We start from the raw sequence: 23,961 nt of genomic DNA, 5'->3' as shown, positions 1-23,961 counted from the left end.
TCCGATGTCATCCACAAGGTCATTTATGTATATTGTGAGTAGAAACGGTCCTACGGCACTCCCCTGCGGCATACCTGAGATCACTTTTACTTCGGAAGACTTCTGTCCATTGAGAATGACATGCTGCGTTCTGTTATCTAGGAACTCTTCAATCCAATCACACAATTGGTCTGATAGTCCATATGCTCTTACTTTCTTCATTAAACGACTGAGGGGAACTGTATCAAACGCGTAAGTCGCTTCATTCTCCAAAGGTACTCTATCCCTTAGAAGGATACTCCATTGCGTGTCCATAGAAAATAATTAGTGTAATTTTGCTAATACAATTGGCAATGTAACATAAGGAAGTCATTAACATTGCAAGATTATAGGTCAAAGTAAGCCCGAGATAAACAATTGCAAATGTGAAATTCTTGTACATTAGAACCACTGCAACCGCCGCAATCTTCAATGAAAGCATGTGAACGTACAAGCATTGTGATGCAAATGTGCCAGGATTGTTGTCCGATGATGTCCCATATGTGCCCAGCTGGAGACAGATCTGTTGATCGAGCAGGTCAAGGCAACATATCGATACTCCATAGTGCCTGTTGGTTACAACAACGGTTTGTGGACAAGCGTTGTCCTGTCTGTAAATACACCGTGGAATACTGTTCATGAATGACAACACAACAGGTCGAAACACCAGATTCACGTTCTGTTTTTGCAGGCAGTGTGCGTGCGATAACCGTGAGATTGCTTCTCCTGTCATACGAAATCGCACCCCGGGCTATAACACCAGGTTTAGCTCCAGACAGGTTCGTTGCAGGCCGTCAATTCACCTCTTTCTAACCAGCCCACCGCCATAACTGACAGCGAGACAGAACCAGCTTTCGTCAGAAAACACAACAGACATCCACCGTGTCCTCCAGTGAGCTCTCACTTGGCACCACTGAAGTCGCAACGGTGGTGGTTCGGGGTCTGTGGAAGGAACGCTACAGGGCGTCTAGCTCGGAGCCGTCTTTGAAGTAACAGATTTGTATTAAGTTCGTTATGAAACTTTGGTGCCAGCTGCTGCTCAGATTGCTGCTGCGGATGCAGTACGATGCGCCAGAGCCATACGCTGAACATGATAATCTTCCCTCTCGGCAGTGCCACAGGGCATCCGAAGCTCGGTCTTCTTGCGACCGCGCAGTCTCGTGATCGCTGCTGACAGGAGTCGTATACTTCGGCTTCATTCCTGCCAAGTCTTTGTGCAGCATCGCTGAAGAAACATCCAGCTTCTCGTAGCCCTATTACACGATCTCCTTCAAACGCAGTGAGGTGTTCATAACGGCGTCTTTGTTGCCTTAAAGGCATTCTTGACTTACATCACCTCACTACATCCAGTCTCGAATGTAACCAACACTCAAGACCGTTACAGCGTGCTTCTAAAGCAGATCTGATTTGCAACCTCACAGTAGTGCTACTAAACTGACTGTTATGAGAATGGCACGAAATTTGAATAGACATCATCCTTCAGATGTAGGAATACGCCTACCAACTTTCGTTCGTGTCGCACAACTCCTTCTTAGCGTTACGTTTTTTCCCATCACTGTATCTGCCATGGTATGGACGCCACTCATCATTTAAAACGTTATTTCATTATCTCTCTTTAACATAAATTCAACTACGGTCAAATTGTCTCTTTATTCTTCGATGCTACATTTCAGTCATTGATTCATTTTTGAGTATCATACTAAAATATGTGCAAGCGCAGCATCTAGTGACAGTTACGTAGAACAACAACACTGCGGCATGTAACGCACCCGGGAGTACGAATGGGCGGGCTACTTTAAGTGGTTGTCGCTTCGTGACCGTTGTTTTCCTTGACCGTGCGCCCTGTCCACGCCACGTGCCTGGTAATCCCGCGGCGGTCGTACTGCTCTGCTCCACACTGCTGCTGCTGGCTTGCCTGAAATTATCTGTCGAAAAAATGCATGCGGGTTTAGGGGAGCCACTCAGCGTTTAAACACAACACTGTCCTATGTCTGGTATGAACAGCTATATTCTGAAACGACATGGAAACCACACGTTACACTGTTTACACTCTAAATCGTAAATGTTTATCCCAATTAACTATCTTACTGACAGTCCAAAATATAATTCATACGAGCGTACGCGTAACTGACACGACGCGGGTGATTGTTGATGATGCGGAAGCCGAATGCTCGAAAGAAAGTTCTTACGCTCGTCACGCATACAGATATCTGCTAATGGTCCTCCTTGTCACTAGTGATGATACAACACTGTCCGTAGAGTTAATTTTTCAGTTTCTCAGTTCTCACTTGTACGAGCATGCGTGGAACCGTCGCTGCGCGGCTGATTGTTGATGACGCGGAAACGCGATGATCGAACGCACGCCATCACGCTCGCTACAAATCACTGGTACTTGACTGCACTCTTTTGCGGTAAATAGATTTACTGATTCACATTTGTTCATTCTTGGAGACCGAACACGGCGCGGATGGTCGACGCTTTGCGACACGCAACGAGAGGATGCACAAATACATTATTGGCGGCACTGCTCATTTTCAATTACTTCTTGACGCACTTTTCTCTGAACCATTTCCATATGTCATCACTTTACTGTAATAGCACTTGTAGGAACACTTCAACCTGAAAACTAACAATCCTTCTACATGCAGACCTACACACTACACAACATAACAGTTTCGTGTCCCGTGCTCGACTCACTACAGACGCGGCTGCCCTCAAAGATACTCCATAACTAAGCCAGCGATATGACAAGACGCTTACAGGCTGTCCTGCCATATTTGCCATTCATAATTTCAGACAATCTTTCAGTTACTGTTTTGTTATAATTTTGTTATACTGAATTGCGCTTTACAGGTTGCAGCTACATTTAGTGCACTCGTTCATACATGAAGCGCTACGTTGAATTACTTGAATAGTTGCTGCATCCAGAATGGATGGCCACAAGAATCCAAACCCAGATAATGCTTACATCAGTGAACTGTCAATAGGGCTGCTATCCTGGCTGGCTGCTACTCAGCATTTCAGCTTTGATCACATCCACTGTTTCAAAGATACATCAGCCACTTTCGAAATCTCTCTTAATCCTGCAGAACTACATTCAGTGTATTTCTTTCCGCTTCAGCTCCATACTAAATTAAATGACAGTTTACAGCATCACGAAAACAAGGTCAAGACGATCCAAACTTAGTTGCCCACTGTCTTTTTCCAATATTCCCTCTTTCAAAATTAATTACTCTACACAGGTAGGATTTCTTCTTCTTCCTGTGAAGCTATACGAAACGCCTCTATACGTCCTTTGGCGCCATACTAAAGTATGTGACTATCGCAAGTTCTCAAACTGGTCTGCCTTTCTTAGAACTGTCGCCAATCATCATTTGACGCTTAATCACATTCGGCTCCTCAAAATAGCATATGCCACACCCGAAACGTTTCTTCATCCTACTGAGGTTTTCTCATAATTCTTTACCGCCATACTGTAATATTTTTCTCTCCAACATTCAGAAGCAATGACCCAAAAGAACCAAACCTGAATGTTGAAAATAACAGTCACCACACATATGCGTTTTATTCAGTAACAATACCAGTTTTTCGATACAGCTGAATAATATAATTTATTTTGATGCCATAAGGAAATCACCAAATGTGTTGATTTCAGGGTGCCGGAACATTACACACAACATGTCCCCACAGAAACGGAATTATTAGAAGAAATCACTTGACGTCCTGCTCCAGAACGTATCCATAGTTGTCTGAAATGTTATTGTGTAGTCACCATTTCGTTCCACTGATGTTTTAAAATAAATTTCGCTGCATTGTTCTCTACATTCAGAAGTTTTTGACACATCACTTCAGTACTGCAGCATCTGACAGCTGCTCTGTCTGCAAAGAATGGTTAAAACTATCACCAAAACTGACATTTTGAAACAGTACACCGTCAACGTTTACAAGTGATTAAGTATTTTAGGTGCGCGGTGCTCCTTAGCTTACATAAATTCGTGATGACATTTTTATTTTGAAAGAAATAACTCTCAGCCACTACGTTCAGTCTGCTTTTTTGCATTATCCGGCATGTGTTCAGGAATCGGAGGTTTGGAATACAGAGATACAATTTTTCAGTAAAGAAGTCTTTGTCAACAAAATTAAGCTACAACTGGCTTAAACGAGAAAATGAGAAATAGGGATTCACGAAATCTGCTTTGATTTACTGCATTTCACACCCATGATCCAGCGACAGGTGTAAACCCCATGAACACAAAGACGTCGTGTAATGCAAAGTACGCCATAAGTTATAAGGTGATTAGAAAAACCACGATTTATTAGGGAGAAACAAGAAATACTTACCTTGTGTGCTTTTATACTAGGATGCCAAGTTTGTTTTCACGCTGTAATATTTTTGCTACTGTTTACAGATGCAGAAGCTCTTCGAGGAGATGGAGGCTCAACTCAGTGAAGACAAAGAGAACATAGTGAGACAGGTGAGTCACGCTTACGCACTTGTAACGAAATTCTTCTTGTGCCATCAAAATATAAGTCTAGTCACATAACATGATGGAGAGAGAAAATGTACAATACCCGCGTATATACTCTTGCTTGGGCTTCGAGACACAACGGAACAGGTCCACGAAGCGCAGTGTGCACCTCACAGTCCGAATGATGTTCAGCTACTGTTTCCGTTTCCTGTCGCACATTATTGACGGTTGCGCAGAAATTATCTCATACTGTAGTTCTAAATGCAGAGACCTAAAAGACGTGGAAAAAATTGTAATTTCATCATCATTTTTTTCACATAGACAACCGCTGATGCTTATTTATTGCAGGCTTGAGTACTCCCCTCGAAGCCGTCCTGCGAAGCTGTTATGGTATTGGACATTAATTTTGCGAACTTTGCTGTTCCGAACTATTTCCTTGTTTGGTCATAAATCTGTCCTGCAGTCTTATTAATAGGTACACAGGTACCTGCAAAGTGGATCAAGCAGTTATTGGTCTGAACAGTCGGTTTTCACCGACGATCGTACAACTGTGTTCGTCGTTATGCTTGTAGATGAAGCTCTTATTAATTGAGAATAACGTTCTGTTGCCCATGGTTGTCTGTTTCCCTGGGGGATTGACGTGGAGTCGCATAATGCAAAAAAATGATTCAAATGGCTCTGGGCACTATGGGACTTAACATCTGTGGTCATCAGTCACGTAGAACTTAGAACTACTTAAACCTAACTAACCTAAGGACATCACAGACATCCATGTCCGAGGCAGGATTCGAACCTGCGACCGTAGCGATCGCGCGGCTCCAGACTGTAGCGCCCAGCACCACTCGGCCACTCCGGCCGGCCGCATAATGCAAAGAAGTGGTATTAATTAGCGTTTATTTGAGACAGCCAAACGTGCTGTTCTTTTGAACTGTACACTGATTATCACCAGTAATAAGATTATCTATTGTGTGTTCAGCCGTTTTCAGTTCCTTGGTGTCCTCTTTCATTTAATACTTGACATACCAGTGTTAGGTTGTTCCTTCCCATTACTCAGAAGTATAAACCTCTTCTCATCATTGATGGAGGATGTTACAGACTTTTCAAATTTACTCATACCTTCCAGGGAGTTTCTCCTTGTTTCACAGTTCATACATTTCCACCTCTGCGTAGAAGCTAGCGTCCGATAGCGTCCCATATGTTCCACGTGGTTCAGATCAGGCGGTGTGATCGCCAAGACGACGTCAGTTCACTATCATGCACCTCACCACTGTATCACCTTTAAGGCTTCGTGACAGACAGACGTCGCTGTCAGGGAAGACACCAAGGCTGAAGGGATGCAGACGCTCCACAATAATGTTCACGTAGTCCGCAGCTGTGCTCCTGTCTTCGGCAACTAACATGTCCTCCTGAGCATGAGCTGCTTTGATCGGCTTGCGTCCTTGAGGAGGTGCGTGTTTCGAGGAGTCGTTCGTCTGGATAACGGCGAATCCGGACACGACCGTCGACCTGATGTACCAACAAACGTAGTTCATCCGACCAGGCGATACGTTCCCTGCCCACTACAGTCGTAACTGACCATGTCGTTGGGTCAGCATGGAAACATGTAGGGTTGCTCCGACGGATGCCCATGTTCAACAATCTGCACTGAACGGTGTGGTCGAAACACTTGTGCCTACACCAGGATTCTACCCTGTCTTCAGATGTGTCACTGATCATCGCCTATCCAGCTTTAAGGTCAAAACATCGATCTCCAAGTTTGTAATGAGTCGTGGACGTCCAAAATTTGTCGCGTACTCTTTCAGTTACTTACCGTAGCCAGTAGCACGCGAACAGCCTAGTAACTAGTCCGTTTCTAAGATGCTTATTCCGAGGCTATCGGCCACAACAAACTATTCTCTGTCAAAGCACCTTATGGCAGTGGATTTCGCCGTTTGCGGTCCATATCATCGCTAGAATGATTCACATCTGTGGTCCACTTTTATACTTTCCTTACCGCGTCGCGTGTCCTCTATGTCACCAGGAGACCTTCAGTTTCACAGTGGGTAGTAGTAGTAATGTTCTTTTCCACAAAGTATGGACAATGTCCAATATCATCTCAGGCAAAAAGAAGGAAAAAAGAAACGCACATCAGATATACAGCAAGCTTAAACTGCTCATCAGGCTTTCATGGATCCCATTAGTGGCTGGTTTGTAGACACAGTTTTCCGATAATGGTTGGCTGCAGAAACTGCTGTCATCCAGGAGGTATCGATAGAAAAATACTGAGTATGTGCGATATGGTCGAATTATATGGTTCAAATGGCTCTGAGCAGTATGGGACTCAACATCTTAGGTCATCAGTCCCGTAGAACTTAGAAATACTTAAACATAACTATGCCCGAGACAGGATTCGAACCTGCGACCGTAGCAGTCCCGCGGTTGCGGACTGCAGCGCCTATAACCGCACGGCCACCGCAGCCGGCTCGAATTATATGTATGTAGTGGAAAGACATATGACTCTCTCGCCGAAGGCAGGCATCGCATTCATTCGAAAGGCATCGAAGTACATTGTGATTCACATAAACCTTTCACATGACTGCCTACAGTCAGCGACTGAATGGATGAAGCTCTGTTAGAGCAGGAGCAAGTAACTGAAATGTCATGCTGTAGTCTCTACTGGGTGGTCCTCCAGGCAGACCCTTAGAATCAGAAGAGAGGTCGGCTTTCGAGCTGGCAGTCCGGGGTTCACCATGGTCTCTAGCATACGAGCTCATCTGTTCACGGTGTGTCGCTTCAACATTTGTGGGCCTCACAACTAGGAGGTCTCCGCTCCTGTTAGCATCAAGGAAAACTGAGCATGCAGTCATAGTCATTCTGTTAATTACGTCTGAACCACTACTGAAGCACAATGTTAATAAACAGAAATTCTGTGCATGCTACTTAGATTAAAGGAACTGACGCAAGACTTGTAATTGCCTGTCTCACTGAACTGTGATAATAATATAATCGACAAGAAGTTGTGGTTTTTGTAATGATCATTCTGTTAATTAAGTGTTATCTGCATTTCATATTCTGCCCCGTTGCAGTGCTAGACGCTACAATTGAAAGGCTAACAAAAGTTCAATGCTACTTTGAACTAGTTCGTTGAGGTACTACATGCAGCCTTTCAGTTTCCTCCGTTCCACTCAATTTATAAAGTATGTGCTGTGTGACTATTTTGTAAACAATTTTCGAAGCAGATCACCTTGCTAACTTTATCCTCTTGGACATTAGATATTTAATTCTGCATATCTTCAAAGTTTCCATATTTATCACAGCTTGTCAGTGTAGTCCGTGTTTCTTTTGAAACGCAAATACACATATTTGTGAGTATATATTAAATTACCGATCAGTGTCTGGATTTACTTCAAGATGGAATCCCGAAACACTAGTGTTGCCACTTCTCTTAACATAAGACTACAGTGTAAAGACAGCACTGTTAATCTTCAAAATTATATCACAATAAGCAAGAATGTACTAACCATATAGCGGAGATGCTGGTCGCAGATAGCCTCAACAAAAACATGCCATCCTGGATTTCTGTAGTTTGGTTAAGCAAGAATACTATTGTTTCTGCGTACACAGATATACAGAAAATGCGAAGCACTGGACTGCGAGAGAAATTACACTGTTTATGTGAAGAAGTTGAAATGTCTACCATTAACTTGCGTTTATAAGTTTCGTACAGGTTTCATTAATTAATTACTTCTTGGAAGAGAATGTCTTACTGTATAATTAAATTACTTCTGCAATCAAATTCAGTGTTGATTGTGAAGTCCCTGCGTTAACAGAATAGAAATGCGGATACACAAGTCCGAAAACAGTTTATTGGACTCACCAAAAAACGAAACAATAATACAGTCTCCAAACTATCAACAGACACGATCCCAACTGCGGATCGTCACAAATACAACATAACAAATAATAATAGAAAAGATCCGTCTCTTCGTGGGGAGAGATCACAATAAAACAATTCTACAATGTCAAGATCTTTGCCTAGTTTGCCTACTATACCAAGTCCACCTCCAAGAGTTCAGACAGGTAGAAGAGGAGTGTGGCCATGGCTGCAGGGGTGACAACTCTGTATACTTGCAAGCGGTGCGTCGAACTGCCCTTCGCCGTCAGTGCGCCTACCTTCAAAGCTCGTTTGGCGGATGTATCTGCCACAACTATTTGCGATCACCTGCCTGGCGTATCAGAGCAGTTCCTGGGCTAGTTGTTACCTCTGCTGAAGCTGTTCTGCAGGCTCAGCGAACGGGTAACGGTCTCTGGTGGCCGTTGGTGGAGACCTGGTGTTGTACTGTGCTGCGGCCGCCGGTAAATATTTGTGTTGACAACACAGACGACGTAGGTTTTCCTGGTGAATATACGCCCTTTGGAAGCAGGCATCCCGTGTTGGTTGCACGTGAAGTGGGATGCCGAAGCAATAGGCGCTACGATGTATGAAGTAGGCGGCTACAGAAGACTGGACCGTTAGATGGCGTCGTAAATAAGCTGTCTGAGATTTGCCTACCATCGGCTGAAGATAATCGCTGATAGCAGGAAGCTACATGATGTATATCTGGGCCGCTGTCGTGACTGATCTATGTTATCCGTAAATGGGATATGCTTCCTCAATCGGCCTCCAAAATTAATAAATGCAATGAAAATTAGTATAGTAAATAGCTCAAAGTACTGCAAAAGTCACGTAGAACACGAGTGATTATCTGGAATTGGTTTCGACATGGTATTTTGTAAAAACAAAGCTGTTGACTTTCAATAATGAGCACTCGCAGAGTTGTTATATTTGATAGGCGAAGTATTACACTTTCATTTCAAAATTTCACAGTCCGCAAATCATTTACTATGCCCTCACAAACATTAAAAGCACTTCTAAATTGTCCATCGTATACATGTAAAATCAGTTCACTCGTAAACACGCTCTGTTCATTTGCCACAGTTCGTCTTCATGACACAGTCCACTTGTACCTTCGACTTCGCTAGCAAATATAATTTTACTAATGAGTGCACTCGCCGTTACACTCTTCGTTCATCTCCCCCGCCCATAAGTTTTCAATCGGTGTCCAAACAACCATTCTAAATTCTTCAGAGACGACGTAGCAACCATTTCCCATTACATGATTTTTGTTCCCTGCTCTCTTGCGAATCTTGATCAGAAAATTAATGCCACTCCTTCTTCAAGTCTGTGAATCCGCCAGTGAATCGGCACCAGGCTCAGAGGTTGATCGCACGGGAGTGGGTACCCCAATGGTCTGGTCTGTGTGACCTTGCTTCCTTTAAAAAATCCTGGAGTTCGCCAAAAACTGAGCCAACGGATTACAGTCATGTATTTAAATCGTGTACGCTTTATCTAATATGGCACCTGTTCAATACGTTCGTGACTTTTAGGTGGAGAGTGTCGATCTGTTACCATCTGGAAAGATTAAGTACCGTTTCAAGTCGCAGTTAATATAAGATTACGTGGAAGAAGGTACCAGTCCGTTAATGACTGAACGAGAGATTTATTGTAAGAGCTGGTGAAAGCACTTTGTCGTGAGCACCTGCGAGAGAGGGACTCGCGAGACTTCTTCCTCAACAGTCGTAAGCTGTTGTAGGGTTTCACTATAGCATTGCGTAACATTGGTGAGATGTTGTGTGTCAACCACGTTGCTTCATTGACGTTGAGTTTCCCTATTCATGAAAGATATGTGGCCTATCTGTTTGTGCATATAATAATATAATATTTCTTTCGCAAAGTTAATCAAAATGTGTAGTTGGTGGGGCTTGACAATTGTAATGAAAGAAGTCTTATCGTCATTTACCTTGTTTATTTTGGCTTGGGAAGCTGGTGGCGACATTGGTGGTTTTACATGTTCCTGTTGATGTTAATGTACATACTGTAGGCAGTGTTGGGTGTATCCATTATGCAACAGGACACAGAGGTGTAGGCACAGATGAGGGGCGACTGTGTTCGAGCAGCACAGAGAAGACCTCAGTCTACTTCTTTCCACAGGCTACAGGGACAACATACACAAACAGTACAACAACAGCACTTTGAACCCCAATGCACACAGCTTATACCATCGCAGCTAATGCCAGTACCTATACTGCTGACTGTGTCTGACTGTTCGTTAACGATGTGAGATGTTTCTGCTGACAGGAAGAGGTTGCTCCTAGGGCAGACGTCTCTGAGGGAGCAAATGTGGCAGCATGATGAACAACTGTAAGACGCCCTGCTGATCCAGCAACAGGAAGCCGAGAACAACCAGAAGCTGCAGCTATTCGTTGCTGACATCAGGCGTTTCTTTTGACAGGAGAAGTGGCTGTAACTGGGCCAGGCTTCGCTGAGGGAGCGGCTGCGACAGGATGACGAATACCTGTGGAAGGCACTGTTGACACGGCAGCAGGTGGTGAGGTCAACCAGTGGCCGCAGCTGTTTATTGCTGACGTAAGGCGTTTGTGTTGGCAGGAGGAGAAAAGGCTGCGGCTGGGACAGGCGTCGCTGAGGGAGCAGCTGCGGCAGCGCGACGAACAGCTGCAGGAGGCGCTGCTGGCCCAGCAGCAGGCAGCCGAGGACAACAAGAGGCTGCGCCAGGAGAACGTGCAGCTGCAGCGCCGCAAGGTGACGCAAGCACGTCTCTATAACAGTCACGTAAGCGCAGTTACATGTGGTGCAAACCCAAACTGTGGTTACAAGAATGCAATAATTTTTGTGTCTGCGTGAGGATAAAGCGAAATACAGCCAATCAGTTACAGAAATAAAAAGTTTATTCAAAGCCCTTGACCTAAGTTTCGGCGGCTTTAAAGATGTGTTCTTGAGAAGGGTAAACTGTTACATCTACTTAGTTAACATTACATACTCTACTGGCCATTAAAATTGCTACACAACGCAGATGACGTGCTACAGACACGAAATTTAACCGACAGGAAGAAGATGCTGTGATATGCAAATGATTACATTTTCAGAGCATTCACACAAGGTTGGCGCCGGTGGCGACACCTGCAACGTGCTGACATGAGGAAAGTTTCCAACCGATTTCTCATACACAAACAGCAGTTGACCGGAGTTGCCTGGTGAAACGTTGTTGTGATGCCTCATGTACGGAGGATAAATGCGTACCATCACGGATTGTAGCCTTCCGCGATTACGGTTTATCGTATCGCGACATTGCTTCTCTGTGGGTTCAGGAGGGTAATACGGAACGCCGCGCTGGATCCCAACGGCTTCGTATCACTAGCAGTCGAGATGACAGGCATCATATCCGCATGGCTGTAACGGATCGTGCTGATACGTCTCGATCCCTGAGTCAACAGATGGGCACGTTTGCTAGACAACAGCCATATGCACGAACATTTCGAAGACGTTTGCAGCAGCATGGACCATCAGCTAGGAGACCATGGCTGCGGTTACTCTTGACGTTGCATCACCGACGAACCTGGGTGCACGAATGGCAAAACGTCTTTTTTTCGGATGAATTCAGGTTCTGTTTACAGCACCATCATGGTCGCATCCGTGCTTGGCGACATCGCGGTGAACGCACATTGGAAGCGTGTATTCGTCATCGCCGTACTGGCGTATCACCCGGCATGATGGTATGGGGTGTCATTGGGTACAAGTCTCGGTCACCTCTTGTTCGCATTGGCTGCACTTTGAACAGTGGACGCTACATTTCAGATGAGTTACGACCCGTAGCTCTACCCTTCATGCGATCCCTGCGAAACCCCACATTTCAGCAGGATAATGCACGACCGCATGTTGCAGGTCCTGTACGGGCTTTTCTGGATACAGAAAATGTTCGACTGCTGCCCTGGCCAGCACATTCTCCAGATCTCTCATCAATTTAAAAGTCAGGTTAATGGTGGCCGAGCAACTGGCTCGTCACAATACGCCAGTCACTAATCTTGATGAACTGTGGTATCGTGTTGAAGCTGCATGGGCAGCTGTACCTGTACACGTCATCCAAGCTCTGTTTGACTCAATGCCCAGGCGTATCAAGGCCGTTATTACGGCCAGAGGTTGTTGTTCTGGGTACTGATTTCTCATTATCTATGCACCCAAATTGTGTGAAAATGTAATCACTTGTCAGTTCTACTATAATATATTTGTCTAATGAATACCCGTTTATCATCTGCAATTCTTCTTGGTGCAGCAATTTTAATGACCAGTATTGTACATTTTAAAGTATACCCTTATCCTAACGAAGATTCCATTTTACAGTTGCTGCACTCAGCCATGTTCAAGAGTTTAACGTTTGTATGCTTTGTGCGTAGCAGTGACCAAATACAGAATATTTTTTAAAAAAAGATTCATATCACTTCACAAGACTGCACATCTACGTTTTTACCTCGGAAGCTATCTTGTGGTGTATGGCGCAGAGTACCTTTTGTACCACTACCTATTTATCCTGTTGTTTGTTCCATTTGCATGTCACGGGGGAAGGACAACTGTCTTTAAACTCTCGTATGGGACCTAATTTATCAGTTATTCTTATCGTCGTTGTATAGCAAGAAATACGTCACAGAAAGTAACATGTTGCTCAACGCTTTTTTCAGCGTAGAGTAACCATATCTTTGATACACAGTGGGCCACCTTGTTGCAACAGCCACTGGAATTTGGTCAGCCTCTCCGTAACGCTCGCGTGCAGACTGAATGGTCCCTTGATGAAACGTACCACTCTTCATTGTATCTTCTCTTTTCTGTTAAGGGGGGTAGGACGTCAAACGGGCCGACCTGGAGCAGGAGAGTCACCACAGGACATTTTAATTTCCGCTGTCTATAATTTTACAAATAAATTCATAAAACTTAGTCACCATGACCAGGAAGGGTCGAGGACTCACACGCATCGCAGTGGAAGTTCAAACACGTAGCAAAATACCTGTTGTTTACATGTGAAATTTCATCATTTTTTCACTTATTACTGGCTGCATTTGTTGCTATAGGTACACTTTCTTTCCTTCGATGAATTTTTCATAGCATACAAACAGTAGTTACAGGAGTATTAAACTAGAATTTTCCAAATCTATTAAAAAACTGGGGAAAAATTGACATAATTAACTATAAAACTTGAGTTTTTTTTAAACATGAAGTTTAAAATGTAACAGTTCATTCACTTTTTTTCATAAATTAAATAACTTCTACAGTTTCATACACCTGTAACTATGGTTTGTATGCTGTGCAAAAGTCATCGAAGAATCTCTCTTACTTAGGAAGAAAAGTGTACCTATAGCAACAAATTCAGCCAGTAGTAAGTGAAAAATGATGAAATTTCACATATAAAAAATGTGTTTTGTTACGTTTTTTGAGCTTCCACTGCTATGAGTATGAATCCTGAATCCTTCCTGGTCATGGTGTTAAAGTTTTATGAATTTATTTGTAAAAGTGTAGACAGTGGAAATTAAAATGTCTTGTGGTGCCTCTCCTACCCCCCTGAATCCAATTTGATAAGTTGACAGACTGATGAAAAGTATTGAACCATCATTTGAACTAGTGCTCTGTAAGCCACTTTGTTCGTGTATGAATTATAATTTCTTAAGATTTCTATAACGAATGTAAGCCTGACATCTCATTTTTCTGCAATTATTTATTAGTGGTCATTTCATTTTGTGCTGCCCCAGATGGATATTAGTAGGTATTTTAGGGTTATTGCTGTATTCAGAGAGTTTTCACCAACAACATAATTGAACAGTAATGGACCTTTTCGCCTAATTTCGCTCAGTATGTTACATTTATTTACGTTCGTGGTCAACTGCGAGTCTTGAACAAATAATCATGCAACTGTCTTCCTGCATTTTGGTACGACGGCTGTCGCTGCGAACTTCCCGTAGAAAACAGCATCGTATTCATTAGGCCTTTGGAGTTTACGACGCTTTAAACAGTAATAGCCCTATAAAACTCCAGAGATCACCTCTACACCTGTTGATATCGTCCTACTATAACGTATTGAGTTCTATGGCTTAAGGGGCCCATGTGTTCTACATGGATGAAGATGCAAACTTGGGGTCAATTTTAACTTGCGGCCTGAAAATGCACCGACGGAAAAAAATCATATCACCACGAAGGAGTTGTGCGACATAAACGAAATGTGGTAGGCATCTTCGTAGGTCTGAAAGATAGTGTGTATTCAAATTACATGCAGTTGTACGAGGGTCACTCCAAAACAAAATGCACACTATTACTTTAAATTCATCTTTTATCCTACATGTTTGAAAGTTTTACAATGTGTAGATACATCCCTTAGGAACAATATTTTCATTTCTCCACATAATTTCCATCCCTCTCATATGCCTTACGCCATCTTGTAACCAGCGCCTGTATACCCGCACGATAACGAACCTGTTGGAGCCCTGTTTGGCAGCGTAGCCAAGGGAGTCATCATCTTCAAACCTTGTTCCACGAGGAGAGTCTTTCAGTTTCCCAAGGAAATGGTAGTCACATGGAGCCAAGTCAGGACTGTAAGGCGGGTGTTTCATTGTTGTCCATCCGAATTTTGTGATCATTTTCATGGTTTTTTGACTGACATGTGGTCGTGCATTGTCGTACCACAGCAAAACATCCTACTTTTGCTGATGTGGTCGAACACGACTCAGTCGATCTGGACGTTTCTTCAGTGTCGTCACATATGCATCAGAATTTATGGTGGTTCCACTTGGCATGATCGAAAAACACCGTATCCACAACTTTTCCAGCAAAAAGTGTGGTTTTCCATTTTCTTTCTTGGGTGCATTTGCATAATGCCATTCCATTGATTGCCTCTTCGTCTCTGGTGAAAAATGATGGAGCCATGTTTCATCACCTCTCACAATTCTTCAATGAAATTCATTTCCTCCATTCTCGTACTGTTCCAAAAGTTCGCTGCATACCGTTTTTCTTGTTTCTTTGTGAGCCACTGTCAACATACTGTGAACCCACCTGGTATAAACCTTTTTTAACGCCAACACTTTCAGTATTCTGCCAACACGGCCTTCCCCTATCCCAACGTAGCGTGACAATTTGTTCACTGTGATGCGTCTGTCAGCAGTCACCAATTCGTTAACTCTCTGCACATTGTCTGGAGTATGTGCAGTACGAGGCCTGCCGCTGCGAGGACAATCCTCAATATTGTCGTGCCCGCTTTCATCACGTAACCTGCTTGCCCATCGACTAACTGTACTGCGATCGACAGAAGTATCTCCATACACCTTTTTCAACCTCTTGTGGATGTTTCCCACTGTGTTGTTTTCACAGAACAGGAATTATATGACAGTACGTTGCTTCTGACGAACGTCAAGTGTAGCAGCTATCTTGAAGACACGCTGTGACGGCGCCACTCACGGGAACAAGTTGAACTAAGTTTGAAAAGAAGCGGGAAGGATGTATCTACACTCTGTAAAACTTTCAAACATGCAGAATGAAAACTGTATTTTTACAAAGATAGTGTGCATTTCTTTTGGAGTGACCCTTGTATAAGAGCAGATCAGGTTTGCTCTAAATACGCGCTGTAACGGTTGTGAACGTTAGTTGCCTTTTGAGAACGGACGTGGTGATTTTAATCAAGAATGCCTTTAAGACGACAAAGACGCCACTATCAATACATCACTGAGTTTGAACGAGGTCATGTGATAGGGCTCCGAGAAGCCGAATGTTTCTTCTACGGTACTGCAGAGGGACTTGGCAGGAATGTAGCCAATGTACATGACTGCTGGTAGCTGTGGCCACGAGAATGTATGGCTGCAAGAAGACCAGACTCCGGATAGCCACGTGTCACTACTGAGAGAGAAGACCATCATGTTTGGCGCATGGCTCTGGGGCATCGTACTGCGTCTGCTGCAGCAATTTGAGCAGCAGTTGGTATCGCAGTGACACAACGAACTGTTGGAAATCGGTTACTTGAAAGACAGCTTCGAGCCAGACGCCCTCTGACATGCATTGCACTGACCCTAAACCACAACCATTTACGATTTGAGTGGTGTCAAGCGAGAGCTCATAAGAGGGCAGGGTGGAGGTCTGTTGTGTTTTCTTATGACATCTGATTCTGCCTCGGTGCCAGTGATGGCGGTGTGTTGGTTAGAAGGAAGACAGTTGAGAGCCTGCAACCAACCTGTGTGCATGCCACACACACTGGACCTACACTTTGACTTATGGTCTGAGGTGCAATTTCGTGATCATCCCACACACCCTGACGACGAATTTGTACCTCAGTCTGGTGATTCGACCTGTTGTGCTGCCATTCATTAGCAGCATTCCAGGAGGTGTTTTCCAACAGGATAATGTCCCCCACATACCTCTGTAGTAAGCCAACATGTTCTACAGAGTGTCGACATGTTGCCTTAGCCTGCTCGCTCACCAGATCTCTCTCCAGTCTGACAGGTGTTGGACATCATCGAACGACAACGGCAGCATCATCCACAAACAGCGTTAACTGTGCTTGTCTTGACCAAGTGCAACAGGCATGGAACTCAACCTCACAGACTGACATCCGGCACCAGTACAATGCAATGCAAGCACGTTTACACGCCTGAATTCAACATTCTGGAGCTGATACCTATTATGAAGGTGCCAGCATTTTACATTTGCAATGGCTCACCTCGTGCTCTCATTAACCTGTGATCTCGCAGTGTTAACCATTGAAATATGGTACCTAGACAAATGTATTCTAGAAATTTCATTATTCTACATTAATTATTTATTGCTGTTACGATTTTTTCTCCTGAGTTTATAAGTTTGGGCAACAGCCTTGCCGCATTGGATACACCGGTTTGCATCAGATCACCGAAGTTGTGCGCTGTCGGGCGTGGCCGGCATTTGGGTGGGTGACCATCCTAGCCGCCATGCGCTGTTGCCATTTTTCGTGATGTTAATTGAGGACCTACTCAACCGAATGGTAGCGGCTCCGGTCACAGGAAACCATCATAACGACTGGGAGGGCGGTGTGCTGACCACACGCCCCTCCTATCTGCGTCCTCACCTGAGGGTGACACTTGTGGCCTGTAGACGGAGTGCTGATATAACTTTGCCAGTTGTAAGTTCCTGGTTCATGTAATTGCTGGTAGGGGCTTCCCTGATGTAGTTTGCTAAGTGAGGCAGTCATTTGTTACAGTTGAAGTTCAGTACAACTTTGTGGCACACTTTTCATCGAGGCTGCAGAAATCCACCTACTCTTGTGTAACAATCTCGTATTGCTGAATTGGCCTCCAAGGACCCCTGATATCAAGGAATGGTATTTGTGAAACTATTCGTCTGTGTGTCTCGCTTTCCATCATCTTTTGGAATTGCGACGCCTCACACCAACAACAATAAAAGCACAACTCCATACACGCTCACAAAACTAGGTGACGAGGCCGGCCGAAGTGGCCGTGTGGTTCTAGCCGCTGGAGTCTGGAACCGCGTGACCGCTACGGTCGCAGGTTCGAATCCTGCCTCGGGCATGGACGTGTGTGATGTCCTTAGGTTAGTTAGGTTTAACTAGTTCTAAGTTCTAGGGGACTAATGACCTCAGAAGTTGCGTCCCATAGTGCTCAGAGCCATTTTAACAATTTGAACCTGTGAAATCGGTACCAGCGTATATGAGTTATTTTCGAATTCATCTTGTGCACGGTATGTGTTTGCACTTTGTTCAGACAGCAGCTCGTGTGGATTTTACGCTGTGAGCGTAAATATGAACTTCTATCTAAGGTGATGTTAGAAAAATGGTTCAAATGGCTCTGAGCAATATTGGACTTGACATCAGAGGTCATCAATCCCCTAGAACTTAGAGCTACTTAAACCTAACTAACCTAAGGACATCACACACAACCATGCCCGAGGCAGGATTCGAACCTGCGACCGTAGCGTTCGCGTGGTTCCAGACTGAAGCGCCTAGAACCGCTCGGGCACAGCGGCCGGCGTGATGTTAGAGACTGGCCGTGGCCAATTCCCTTCTTACTCACAGCATTTGCATGACCACGCGTGGACATCAGTACGCTAAAGCAGTACGATGCAATTCTTAAAAAAGACAGTGGAGGATTGGAAACGAGTGATGAATCACACTATAGCCTGTGTTTGGTTTGCTGGATTGCCTGCAGCATTGTTTGCAGTATACGGTATAGAAATAGCTCGGAGACGTTGATTGCATTAGCATGACAATGCACCCTGTTAATGGTTGTTCAGCAGCGGTGCACTGTAGGCCTCTAGAAGAGCGTTGCGTTCCTAAACATTGGAAAAGGGCACAGGTCATCCCCGTTTTCAAGCAGGGACGTCGAACAGATTTGCAGAACTATAGACCTATATCTCTAACGTCGATCAGTTGTAGAATTCTGAAACACGAATTATGTTCGAGTATAATGACTTTTCTGGAGACTAGAAATCTACTCTATAGGAATGAGAATGGGTTTCGAAAAATATCGTGTGAAACTCAGCTCGCCCTGTTCGTCCACGAGACCCAGTGGGCCATGGACACGGGTTCAAAGGTAGATGCCGTGTTTCTCGACTTCCGCAAGGCGTTCGATACAGTTCCCCACAGTCGTTTAATGAACAAAGTAACAGCATATGGACTTTCAGACCAATTGTGTGATTGGATTGAGGAGTTCCTAGATAACAGAACGCAGCATGTCATTCTCAATGGAGAGAAGTCTTCCGAAGTAAGAGTGATTTCAGGTGTGTCGCAGGGGAGTGTCGTAGGACCGTTGCTATTCACAATATATATAAATGACATGGTGATTAACGTCGGAAGTTCACTGAGGCTTTTTTCGGATGATGCTGTAGTATATCGAGAGGTTGTAACAATGGAAAATTGAACTGAAATGCAGGAGGATCTGCAACGAATTGACGCATGGTGCAGGGAATGGCAATTGAATTTCAATGTAGACAAGTGTAATGTGCTGCGAATACATAGAAAGAAAGAGCCTTTATCATTTAGCTATAATATAGAGCAGGTCAGCAACTGGAAGCAGTTAATTCCATAAATTATCTGGGAGCAAGCATTAGGAGTGATTTAAAACGGAATGACCATATAAAATTAATCGTCGCTAAAGCAGATGCCAGACTGAAATTCATTGGAAGAATCCTAAGGAAATGCAGCCCGAAAACGAAGTAGGTTACAGTACACTAGTTCGCCCACTGGTTGAATATTGCTCGCCGGTGTGGGATCCGTACCAGATAGGGTTGGCAGAAGAGATAGAGAAGATGCAACGGAGAGCAGCGCGTTTCCCTACAGGATCATTTAGTAATCGCGTAAGCGTTACGGAGATGATAGTTAAACTCCAGTGGAAGACTCTGCAGGAGAGACGATCAGTAGCTCGGTACGGGCTTTTGTTAAAGTTTCGAGAACATACCTACACCGAGGAGTCGAGCAGTATATTGCTCGCTCCTACGTATATCTCGCGAAGAGACCATGAGGTTAAAATCAGAGAGATTAGAGCCCACGCAGAAGCCTACCGAAAATCTTTCTTTCCACGAACAATACGAGACTGGAATAGAAGGGAGAACCGATACAGATAATCAAAGTACCCTCCGCCAAACAACGTCAGGTGGCTTGCGGAGTATGGATGTAGATGTAGATGTAGACAATGCACCATGATATAAAGCTGCATCTGTAAGCAATGGTTTTCAGGCAACAGCTTTTCTGCAATGGACTGGCATGTGCAGAGTCCCGATAAGAACTGACTGGGCCAGCTTTTGGCACGACGCAGAACATCGACTTCACTTGAGACCAGCAGCCATCGACACCTTGTCAAGTTTCGACTGTTGAGGAAGAACGACCTGCCATTCTTTCACTTCACTTCTCACTGAAAGCGATCGCACCAGAGTTCAATCGGTCATAAAAGCGAATGGTAGAGACATGCCGTATTATTGCGTGCTACTAAGTACCTGGATACTTCTGATCAAATACAAAAAAAAGAAAACAAGAAAGAGAGAAAGGTTAAGAGCTGCAGAAAGCATCTCAGCTGTGCCACCACGTAGAATTTGTAGTAGTAGCTCACGCTTCCACTGCAGTGTCACTCGAGTTGTGGCGCCACTCAAGTTGCGTGTATGAGCGGCGCTTTAAAACGACTACGAGTAGTGTTTCAGGTTTGCGAATAGTTACCCTTTGCTTCAAGGAGGTTATGTGGAGTTTGTTTTAGACTTGTGTGCGGGACTTTTTTGCGCGCAGGAGGAGCTGGAGCAGCGGCTGCAGGCGCAGCGGGAGGAGGCGGCGCGGCTGCAGCGCGTGGCGGAGGCTGCGAGGCGCCAGGGGTCGCGCCACCGGCAGCAGCACGTGGCCACGGGCTTCCGGCTCGCCTGGGCGCTGCTGCTCGAGCAGCAAGGTAGGCGCGCTGCCACTAACACACCTCGGCAACAGCTGCAGGATCCTGCTTCATGCCGGCAGCAGTACTGCACACACATCCTATACTCGTATCTTACTCAGGGTAGGCAAAGCTACACTAGCTTCCAACATTCTAGGGGTGTTCCATAACATGACGCAAAACATTTTTTTTTTTCTCGTCCGGTTTCTATTGACAATGTACGAAAATGCTGTCGGACATCGCGGAATATTAGCGGTTCATTTCATATAGTTTCATGAAGTTCCGATAGATGGCCGCACCATATGTAGCTTTCAAAATGGCGTCTGTAACGGAGGGGTCTTGCAAGTAGAAAGCTGTCATTGAGTTTCTTTTGACGGAAAACCATGTTGTTGTTGTGGTCTACAGTCCTGAGACTGGTTTCATGCAGCTGTCAATGCTACTCTATCCTGCGCAAGCTTCTTCATCTCCCAGTACCTACTGCAACCTACATCCTTCTGAATCTGCTTAGTGTCTTCATCTCTTGGTTTCCCTCTACGATTTTTACCCTCCACGCTGCCCTCCAATACTAAATTGGTGATCTCTTGATGCCTCAGAACATGTACTACCAACCGGTCCCTTCTTCTAGTCAAACTGTGCCACAAACTCTTCCCCAATTCCATTCACTACCTCATCATTAGTTACATGATCTACCCACCTAATCTTCAGCATTCTTCTGTAGCACCACACTTCTATTCTCTTCTTGTCTAAACTATTTATCGTCCATGTTTCACATCCAAACAGGGCTACACTCCATACAATTACTTTCAGAAACGGCTTCCTGACACTTAAATCTATACTCGATGTCAACAAATTTCTCTTCTACAGAAAAGCTTTCCTTACCATTGCCAGTCTACATTTTATATCCTCTCTACTTCGACCATCATCTGTTATTTTGCTCCCCAAATAGCAAAACTCTTTTACTACTTTAAGTGTCTCATTTCCTAATCTAATACCCTCAGCATCACCCGGTTTAATTCGGCTACATTGCATTACCCTCGTTTTGCCTTTGTTGATGTTCATCTTATACCCTCCTTTCAAGACACCGTCCATTCCGTTCAACTGCTCTTCCAAGTCCTTTGCTGTCTCTAACAGAATTACAATGTCATCGGAAAACCATAGCTTTGCATATATTCATAGGCGCTTACAGAATGTTTTACGCAGACCTCGCAGTGAACAAAAGCTAGGTGAGTCGTTGGGCAAGGCGTCTGTCATCATCGCAACAAGGTCGTGCAAGCCTGTCAGACCTCTCGCGTGACGCCTGGCCACACGCGGCGTAACTCTTGCCGTGTGTTCCTCGCCACAAATCTGCGAACGATCGTCCCCAACAAACCATGACTTCACACAGGTCTACACACCCGACAGGAGTTCACAAAACTCCATTGGACTGTACTTCCTCATCCCCCATACAGCCCGGATCTTGCGCATTCCGACTTTTTTTTTTTAATTTGGCTCAGTGAAGGTTGCACTCCGCGGGAAGCAGTACGTGGACGATGAGGAGGTCACTGATGCAAGATATTGGTTCAAATCGCTCTGAGCACTATGAGACCTAACATCGGAGGTCATCAGTTCCCTAGAATTTAGAACTACTTAAACCTAACTAACCTAAGGGCATCCATACCCGAGGGTGGATTCGAACCTGCGACCGCAGCAGCAGCGCGGTTCCGGACTGAAGTGTCTAGAACCGCTCGGCCACCACGGCCGGCCAAGATATATGGCCCCGATATCGGCCAGTGGACTGGGGGACATACAGCCCCCCAATAAGGTGCCGTAAGGCCGTCGCATTAAGCGGAGATTGTGTTTAAAAATAGGGTTTTGTAGCCTAAAGAATGCGGAATAATATGGTGTATTGAAATCCTGAATAAAACCAACATGTATTCAGAAAAACAAGTATTTCGTTACTTACTGAAAGCGTCGAGTACTTCATGTGCTCTAAGAGACAACCCAACATGTCACCTACACCTGAGGTGTATGATGTAAGCTGTACTGCCTGTCTTACAGAGCGTGAAATATTTACTGGGATAGTTTCATTTTACTCATTGTATACACAGGATGTCCGAGGAGGAATGGTCAATATTAAGAGATATGACGGGAACGATCATTCGAAGCAAAAGAGTCAAGTAAACATGGGGTCTTGAATGCGTACCTTAAGAACTGTGAAGAGATGTGTTCCACAGTGTCAAAAATGAACAAGTGCACACAGCTCTTAAGCTTTGCACTTTAGAGCAAATTCTCCTGAACATATTTTCTTGGTTTGCTCTATACTAACACCTCTAAAAATATGAAAGGAAAAAGTGTGCAAAAAATGGTTCAAATGGCTCTGAACGGTATGGAACTTAACATCTGAGGTTATCAGTGCCTAGAACTTAGAACTACTTAAACCTAACTAACCTAAGGTCATTACAAACATCCATGCCCGAGGCAGGGTTCGAACCTGCGACCGTAGCAGTCGCGCGCTTCCGGACTGAAGCGCGTAGAACCGCTCGGTCACCGCGGCCAGCTAAAGAGAGCATGCAGTGGAGGAGATTTGTTTCATAATACCGAAGACGAAGAAATGATCATAGGTATTAAGGTAAGCAGTTTGGAGCCGATGTTTGCTAGAACTTTTTGCTTTGAATAATCGTTCCTGTTATAACCGTGAGTGTTGACCACTCGTCCTCGGACACCCTGCGTAAGTAAATGGCTGAAAATAACGTAGTCCCAGTTGCAGGACGCTAGTGTAGTGGCTTCCAGGACCAACAAAAGTTTGATTTTCAGTATTCCTAGTAATGATCGAATTTTGAGAGGTATAATCTAAAATGAAAGGTTCAACGCAAGAAGCCAAGTATGAAAGTTAGAAACTCTTTACACGTCCTAAGGTAGCGGGTCATGGCTTACAAATTAACCAGGTTATATTTATCAAGTATTTGAGAATAAGGGTACTTTCCATCTTCTAACAAGCCTTACACGTAATTTAAAACTTTTCCGGAACTTTTTTTTGCATACACCAACTAGAAAATTATGAAAGAAAAATAAGAGTATGGTTTAGAATATTTCCGTAGTTCATGCGGTAAAACTTATGCATCAGCCATGACATTTATGTTTAATATATCTTTACTACTAAACACTTTGCAGACAGCATCCATATATACCACTGAACACACCTGCAACATTATATCATAGTGCGACACATGGCTTAGGAGATACGAAGTTATAAACATTG

The 23,961-nt window shown here is 44.3% G+C and overlaps 1 protein-coding gene across 1 annotated transcript in view; it reads left to right on the top strand.

The window, feature by feature from the left end:
- The window catches only part of LOC126284778 (EF-hand calcium-binding domain-containing protein 4B-like), a 625,649-nt gene that overhangs the window by 591,791 nt on the left and 9,897 nt on the right, over nt 1-23,961 (top strand). The window contains exons 6-8 of the mRNA XM_049983942.1: nt 4,428-4,493; nt 10,954-11,106; nt 20,591-20,744. Of these exons, the coding sequence (XP_049839899.1) occupies nt 4,428-4,493; nt 10,954-11,106; nt 20,591-20,744 (373 nt within the window). The remainder of the gene's footprint in view (nt 1-4,427; nt 4,494-10,953; nt 11,107-20,590; nt 20,745-23,961) is intronic.

This window comes from Schistocerca gregaria, chromosome 1, assembly GCF_023897955.1.
Source record: "Schistocerca gregaria isolate iqSchGreg1 chromosome 1, iqSchGreg1.2, whole genome shotgun sequence".
Lineage (NCBI taxonomy): Eukaryota > Metazoa > Arthropoda > Insecta > Orthoptera > Acrididae > Schistocerca > Schistocerca gregaria.
This window is presented reverse-complemented; position numbering and strand designations above follow the sequence as displayed.